At 46.9% G+C, this 8,512-nt stretch overlaps 1 protein-coding gene across 1 annotated transcript; it reads right to left on the reverse strand.

The window, feature by feature from the left end:
• Positions 1-7,408: 7,408 nt before the first annotated feature.
• On the reverse strand, positions 7,409-8,175 carry PLEKHF2 (pleckstrin homology and FYVE domain containing 2). Its single transcript, XM_054385499.1, has one exon. It carries the CDS (start codon positions 8,164-8,166, stop codon positions 7,417-7,419), a length of 750 nt encoding a protein of 249 aa, XP_054241474.1. The 5' UTR covers positions 8,167-8,175; the 3' UTR covers positions 7,409-7,416.
• Between the last annotated feature and the right edge of the window lie 337 nt (positions 8,176-8,512).

Consider the following 8,512-nt stretch of genomic DNA (forward strand, 5'->3'; position numbering starts at 1 on the left):
GAGCTACCCAGCCTGCTCAGGTGGGCTTTGCAGAGGCACAAAGAGGAAGCAGAAGAGCTCCCACCATTTTCCAAGAGCTGCTGTAGGTGAGCCAGCAGTGCTGGGCACCCCCCTGTGGGGCAGACAGGCACAGGGCAGTTCAGACAAGCCATGGTTCCTTCTTTCCAGTGAGGGTGGTCACTGGAGCAGGTTGCCCAGGGAGGTTGTGGATGTCCCCTCCCTGCAGGTGTTCAAGGCCAGGTTGGATGAGGCCTTGAGCAACCTGGGCTGGTGGGAGGTGTCCCTGCCCATGACAGGGGGGTTGGAACTGGATGATCTCCCAAGGTTCCTTCCAACCCAAACCATTCTATGAATCTGTGAATATCCATCTCTGAGAGCCTGAAGAGATTTGCATTCAGAAAAGGCTTTTTCATGCATCCCTCCTATTGTACACTACTGTTCCACAGCTGCTAAAAACATCACACAACTCTCTTGTTTCAAAGCAGAGCTGGTCCTTGTGACCTTTCATACTGCTTTCCTCAAAATGCTAACTTACCTACAACAAAAATCAGGTCAGATGCACACAATGAGAAATATTATTACAGACCTACTGCAGACCTTTTCTTTTGTTTTTTAAATTAATAGTTCCAGAAGAAAACCCTCAGAGCAGACCAGAGAGCCCTCTGAAGCCTGTTCTCACTGCAGCTGGTTGCCTTTCTTCCTGTCTCTGGCAGTAAGCTCCTCACCACTCACAGCAGCCTGAGAGGCCTGGTCCTTCCTTCCAGATAATGTTTATTTACAAGCCTGCTTGGTTTCTCAGCACAGCAATTAGCTCTGTTGTCTTCCTTACTCCTGGCACACACACACTCATCCTAACCACGCTCACCTCACCCCTGTCAGGCAGGACAGGCAGGCTCAGCCCCTGGTTATTCATCTTATCTTCCAGGGTAATACCCTGAAAAGGCAAGTATGAAGCATGCCAGGTGGAGAAGGAAGGAAATTACTCCACACAGATATTTATATACACAGAGGCAGGAGTCCAAGCTCATTTTGGGGCTGTCATGCTGGAGAGACAGCACAGAGCTGTACTGAGGCAAAGAGAAAAGCTGATTGCTGTGTGAAGCAGACCAAGCAGGTCCCCTTCCTTTGTTGCTAGAGAGCTTTGCTGATGATCAGCAAACCCCTTACAAGCTCACAGGTTAGGAGTGCTCAACAGCAGCACTAGGCTCTGTAAAAAGCAGCCAGCAGAGCCCTAATTCTTACTATTCTTACAGAATCAACCAAGTTGGAAGAGACCTCCAAGATCAAGTCCAACTGATCACCCAACCCTATCTAATCAGTCCAGTCAGAATGAATTGCTAGCAAGCCACTCACACCTGTGACAGAGCTGACCACATCTACTTTTCATCAGCTGAAAAGACTAAGAAAGGTCAACAGAAGCTCCTGATGACCTGACTGTGGAAAGGTTTGAGCCCTTGAACTCACTGGTGCTAGGCCTCAGAACTCCAATAAAATGAGCTCTTTTTCTGCCTGAACACTGCTGTGGCTGGAGGTTGCATCTGGAGCAAAAGGATTTTTAAGTAAGGTTTCTTTTAGGTGTGTTCTTGTCATTTAACTTAGAGACACTCTGTATAACTGAGAGCAACCCTGACTGGGGGAGAGGATGGCATCAGGTCCCTCTGCATCACTTTACTCTTTGCTGCTCCTGCCACTTGACAGCTTCTTATGCAGATATTAACCTGAGATAGAGTTTCTTAAAATACCAGACACAACGAACTGCAAGCTTTATCAGTGTAAAACTTCATCCCAATGGAAAAGATTCTTCTATTTAGGCAGGCTAGACAACAGTTAGATGGACTAAGTGGCACCAAAATCACAGAATGATCCAGGCCAGAAGAGACCTCCAAAGGTCCTCCTCATCCTCTCACAGGCCTTTGCAAACAGTCTCTCTCCATCCTTCTTGAAGCCCCCTTCAGGTACTGGCAGGCTGCTATGAGGTCTCCTTGGGGCCTTCTCTTCTCCAGGCTGAACACCCCCAGCTCCCTCAGCCTATCCTTGTAGCAGAGTTGCTCCAGCCCCCTGATTATTTTCATGACCCTCCTCTGGACCCTCTCCATCAGGTCCATGTTTTTCCTATTTTGAGGGTTCCAGACCTGCACGCAGCACTCCAGGTGAGGTCTCAGCAGAGCAGAGCAAAGTGTCAGAATCACCTCTCTGGCTCTGCTGGCAGTGCTGCTTTGGATGCAGCCCAGGATGTGCTTTGCCTTCTGTGCTGCAAGCTCACACTGCCTGCTCCTGTCCAGCTTCTCATCCATCAGCACCCCCAAGTCCTTTTCCACAGGGCTGCTTTCTGTCTCCTCATTTCCCAGTCTGTATTGATAGGGAGGATTGTCCCAGCCCAGGTGCGAAATGCCTCCTGCTCCATAGCAGATTATTCCCCTGTCCAATCAATCAATTTATGTTGTTAATTTTTCACCCTAAACGTGTCTAAGGGCAGCTGAAGCATTTTGGTGTTTGTTCTGGGCACAGGGAGTATTGCTGAGACAATGAGAAAGTAATTCAGAAAGCAACAAACCTCTGCTCAGAAAACTGTGGTTCAGATTTGTGCTTCCTGCACCAGCTTGGTTATTTTCAGCCCCTTGCTGCACAGCAGAGCTGTCTGTCGCTGCACAGCAGAGCCACGGTGGCTGTGCTGCACTCCCCAGCAGCTCCCAGCTCCATCACAGCAAGGGAACAGAGCAGAGATTCTTCCTGGTGGGAGCTTCGGCTACCCAGTGAGTCAGAGGAGCCACTGCTGGCAAGAGACCGGCTGCAGGCACAAACAAGTAGTTCAGATTTCACCAAATGAAAGGCAGTTAAACAGCCAAAAGACTTTCTAATGTTTACTACAATAATTTGCTACTGAGGGGGTGAGAAATCAGGACTTCAACTTCTTTTTTTTTTTCTTCCTTCTTTTTTCCAGCTGTATCTGCTAACAGAAGCAGGCATTCTTCTAGGAGTTCATGGAAATTACAAGGAAACACCAAAATCACAGTAATGCAATCCAGAATCTGCTCCCACTTACAACAGTACCCAGCTGCTGTGATCACCACTGTCCAATTTGCATGAAAAGATTAGCTAAAGAGCATTCCCTGGGGGAAAAGCCCCACACCAACACAAGGCTTCAGCATGCCATTTTCATAATTTGCCTGCTGGAGAAGAGACCTTAAAAGCCCTGCTGCAAATCCTGCACTCATTAATCCACTCTCCCAGCTCTGTTAAACTTTAGTTTGAACTGACTAACACTGCTTGACCCTCACTGATTACTCATTACCTACAGGAAGTTGAGCTTCATCAAACCTGAAAGGAAAACAGCCTTATTTATCTTCAGATAACGGCAGCAGCCTAGGTGCAGAGGCTAATATTAGTAGGCTTCAATTAAAATCTTCAGAAGGGACTTTTGCCTTTTCCCTTTCCTCGAGTATTTCCTGCAAATGAAGTACGAAGTACCAGTAAAGTGTGTGCCAAATGTGAGCTCAGCTAAAGCAAAGACTTCTTCCTCCAACACAACAGAAGCTGACGGCAGAGCCTTGCAACAGAGACTGCAGGCACTATTGCTGCTCTTGTCCCCATTGGATTTGAAAAGCTTCTCACAAAAGAGCAGATTAAGTCCACCACAAACATAAAAAGTACAGGAAAGATACAGAAACTGACCCCACTTAATCACTGCTGAGTGATCACTTAATCACAACTGAGTGTAGAATGTCTGGGAAAAGTATTAAGTTACTCTCCAGTTTGATACCATAGAATCACAGAATTGTCAGGGCTGGAAGGAACCTCAAGGATCATCCACTTCCAACCCCCCTGCCATGGCCAGGGACACCTCACACTACAGCAGGTTGCTCACAGCCACATCCAGCCTGGCTGCAAAAACCTCCAGGGATGAGGCTTCCACCACCTCCCTGGGCAACCTGTGCCAGTGTCTCACCACCCTCATGGGGAAGAATTTCTTCCTAACATCCAATCTGAATCTCCCCATTTCTAGTTTTGCTCCATTCCCCCCAGTCCTATCACTCTCTGACACCCTCAAAAGTCCCTCCCCAGCTTTCTTGGAGCCCCCTTCAGATACTGGAAGGCCACAAGAAGGTCTCCTGGGAGCCTTCTCTTCTCCAGACTGCACAACCCCAACTCTCTCAGTCTGTCCTCATAGCAGAGGAGCTCCAGCCCTCTGATCATCCTCATGGCCTTTCCCTGTACACCTTCCAGCACCTCCAGATCTTTCCTGTACTAGGGGCTGCAGAACTGGACACAGTGCTCCAGGTGGGGTCTTACCAGAGCAGAGCAGAGGGGGAACTGGATGATCCTTGAGGTCCCTTTCAACCCTTACAGTTCTGTGATTCCATGACTGCATGACACTGAAATGCCTCCTGCTTCTTAGCAGATTGCTCCCACAGGCAGGGATGCCTCACAACTAGACTCAGCTGCTCAAGGCCTCACCCAACCTGGCCTTGAACACCCCCTCTTGAAAGTGCCTAAACTTGCTGCTAAAATATGAAGATAAACCAAAACCAACCAGCTGCCCTATTTTCTGTCCCCCTTGCAGGCCCACAGTTCAGGACAGTTAAACACAAGAGGCTTGAAGCTACAACCATAGATTTGTAAATAAAAACCATCTGACAGAACCAGACCACACAGCACCAACCGAGAGCCCTTTCAGGAACTTGGGATGCCACGAGAAGTCCCTTCTGGTGAGGTTTAAACACCACCAAGGGATAGGAGTATTATCAGAAAACACTTTTTTTTAATGCTTTCTAAAAAAAAAAAAAAAAAAAAAAAAAAAAAAAAAAGCTTGGAACATTTATATCAACTTCAGATTAAAAAAGAAAAAATCCCCTGCACAGGCATTGGTTTGGTTACAGCTTCAGAGGTCAGTGCAGCACAGTGCAGGTTTCATCAATGCATTAAAAAAAAAAAAAAAAAAAAAAGATACCTGAAGTAGGTACAAGAACATTCTTTGAAATACAGGATGTGACCTAACTCTTGGCAACCCTCTTCCCACGCCCTAAAAAAAGTGCTGAAAAGTAAGCACAGCCCTTTTGTGACGCAGGAAAGGTCCACGAGGAGATGGACGCTAATGAGACAAAGTGAAGTGCTGACAGCTGAAGGAAGAGGAAACCACTGCAGCATAAAGAAATTGTTGTTAGGAGGAATGTACAAGGCAGCCTTGGACTTTGATTATAAGGGAAAAATCTGAAGCTGGGGGAAATCAGGAATGGAGATGCGTGAAATATTTACATTGAAGAGGAGAGGTATAAAAAGCAAGCACTATTAAAGTGCCTTCTCAGAACAGAGTCCATTTTGCTCTGCTGCAGGTCACCCTCATCTTTCAAGGGCTGAAGTGGATGGAGCTACTCCTTCCTTTCAGCTAATTTTCAGCACATACAATTCCTTATTGCTTATCTGGCAACTTTACAGAATCTTCCTGCTCCCTAAGTCTCCATTAGAAAGCTTTTTTCCTCCCCCACCCTTTTAATGTTTCTTTCAAAGTAGATCAAATACTCTTCACCAACCCAAACCCAAACACTTCTTGTTAGAAATTGCCCCAAAGCTCCAAAGTTTAGTGCCATTTTCACCTGAAGCACTCTTAATGCAGGCTGCTCAGGCAGAGTGCCTCCAAAAAAACCCAAAACACATTAAAAAAAAAAAAAAACCCAAACCAAAACAAGGCTAAGTGCATCTCTGGCTACCAGAAACCTCAGAGGGGCACAAGTCTGAAGTGCTTTGCTGATTGGGTTTTTTTTGTACCAAATGACTGACACTTCCAGCATACAAAATAGGAGACTTGTGCAATATGCAGCATTCATTGTTTATTCAATAAATATTTACCTCAATTGTTGCCACCAAGGCAAACAGTGCAGAAATTGTCACTGAGAGATACAAAACTTTAACCTTTTTATTTTTTTCTTTTTCCCCTGTATAAAGTCAGTTGCTACTAATATTGCCACAACTATTTCTAAGAGGTTTTGCTGCTTCAAAATTGCTGCCACCATTATAAAAATAGAGAAATATAGAAATATTTGGGGATTTAACAGGTCTAACTTTAAAATTTATATGGGAAGATGCCATTTCTGTCTTCAAGGACTTATTAAAAATAGGAAATTAATACTATGGGAGAGACATTTTCTGCACTGAGGATTTCATTATAGCTCTTTAAATACATCTTTCTTGGTCCTGGGTAGACATTTAGAAGGAAACAACTTGCATCTCACATTTATCCTGAGGTCAGCTGTGTAAAAAGGAAAGAAAATTTGAGAACGATACTTGCAGGCTTCTTTTTTGTTGTTGTTGTTTAAAGTATGAGGTTATTTTTAAACAAGCCAATAAAACTCCTCAGGGTGTGGGGGAAGAAGAAAAGAAAAAAAGCAAAACACAAACAGTCCCCTCACCAGTGTTTTGAGAAGTAACTCAGTGCCATTTGGGGGGAATTTACTTCCAAAAATACAAAGGCATCCAAATGCTGTTACCACCCAATTCAAATTTCAGTGTGCATCTGCCAAATTTGAAACTGAAAAAGAAAACTTAGACATCCCTGTGAAGAGTCACCCCCCCAAGCTTCTCATCTCAAGATCCTGACCCGTAACACAGCTCCTGCAAGGAGAACTCTGCTGCGTCTGTGGAGGCTTCGCGTCTGCCTGCACAGGTGAGGACGTGTGGTCTGAGGTCTCCACCAGGAGGTACAGTTCTGACCTTGTCAAAGCTCCACTTTGAACACAGCAGTTATTTGCAATAGCACCAACAAGCTCTCAGATACCAGCATCGGGCAAACCCAGACGCCGTAAACGGGTTTGTTTCTTCCTGAATCAGCACAATTGGTACAAGGCACTGCTTGGTGTAGGAAGTCATAAATAAGAGCAAAACAAGACAATTTCCAGCTTTTTGTGACCTTGAAGTTTGTAGCTTGTGTCACGTTTCAACTCATTACACACCATGGTAAGGGATAAAACAAGATGGTCTAAAGGACTGTAGCCAACAGCCCTTCCTATAGCCTTCCTCCCTGTGTCTGCAAACCCCACGCAACAGCATCCCGAGGTGAAGCGCTAGGAAGTACAGGTTGTTAAATTAACAAAGGTACATCTGCATTCTCCAGTCTTCCACAACAGTCTAACCTAGACACAACTCAAGTACAAGAGGTTGGAAAACATTCCGGTAACATTTGCAGCAGTCTATCCCTGCAGAGTGATAGACTAGCGGGGGAAAAAACAACAGCCAGCTATTGTCTAGAGCAATGAGAGCTCGAGGCACATGGCAGCCGAAGATATTCAGGCAGATTTTTATGGCTAGGAACAGAGTTTTTCTGAGGATCCTCGCTACAGACCCCCCCAAAACCAGCTCCACGTGGTTCGAAATACAAACTGCAACACATTTGGAAACAAAAACAAAACCCCAAAGGTTTGGTCCTTAATCGCTGCTGTCTTCATCGTCGTCCTCGTCGGACACATCGTTTAGAGAGGACTTTGGCGAGTGGCTGTAGGAGTCTGACCTGGAGGACTGGCAAGCAGTCATCTCGCCGGTGGCCAGCAGCTGGTAGCAGAAGTCGCAGATGCGCACGGGCTTGGAGGACTGGCTGGGCAGGAGGAACCTCTTCTCGGAGCACGGCCCGCAGACCACGAAGCCGCACTTGCGGCAGTGGTGCCGGCGGTTGACCGGCGTGAACTTCGCCTTCTGGCAGCGCATGCAGACGGCGGCCTCCGAGTCCGGCACCCAGACGGCCGCGTGCTCGCTGCTGGGGCTCTTCCCGCTCTTGGAAAGCAGGTCAGAGACGCACTTGTTGATGTGGTTCATCCACTCGGACTTCTCCGTGGCGGTGGCGGCGTAAACGGCAAACGACTTGGTGGGCGTCTTGATGAGCCACCCGTTCCGCAAGTCCCCCTCATCCTGGATGGAATCAATGGTGACGTTTTCCAGGGGGATTATGTGCTGCTTGTTGTACTTCTTCTTCTGGATGACGATGTTGCCGTAGACAAGGATGTCGTTGAAGAGGAAGAACTGCCTGGCTTTGGGCTTCTTCCTGCACAGCTTCGTCAGCACTCCCTCCCCAATCAGGACACGCCCAGGAATAGTGAGGGGCTGGCCAGCCGCTCCGAAGCAGTTTTCCACGATGCTGATCCTTCTCGTGTTTGCCTCGCTGTTTGCCAGGCGATCCACCATCTTTCACAAGGGTCCTGAAAGCAGAGCAGAGAGTTTGTTGTCAGCACAGGGCTGATTCAGCAGCAGCCTTCCCCCGAGGAAGGCAGCGACCCCGCGGCTCCTTAAATACCCAACAGAACCTGCTGGCTGTGGTGACTTGAAAATTGCCGCCAACAGTAAATTGCCAGACCAGCTCAGCTGGAAGCAAATGAAGCTGTATTTACAAGCAAAACTACACTCTACAATGAAATGCAATGAATATGTACAAAATACACAATATTTACAATACTTACAGGTACTTGCAATTGATAAACAACACAAGAACCCCACCGGACAAACCAGGGGAGCTAGTAATAGCTTCCCCCTC

The sequence above is a fragment of the Indicator indicator genome, chromosome 12, assembly GCF_027791375.1.
Source record: "Indicator indicator isolate 239-I01 chromosome 12, UM_Iind_1.1, whole genome shotgun sequence".
Lineage (NCBI taxonomy): Eukaryota > Metazoa > Chordata > Aves > Piciformes > Indicatoridae > Indicator > Indicator indicator.

Excerpts from the sequence above, each read along its gene's own strand:
- PLEKHF2 (XM_054385499.1), bottom strand. The coding sequence starts at position 8,166 with ATGGTGGATCGCCTGGCAAACAGCGAGGCAAACACGAGAAGGATCAGC.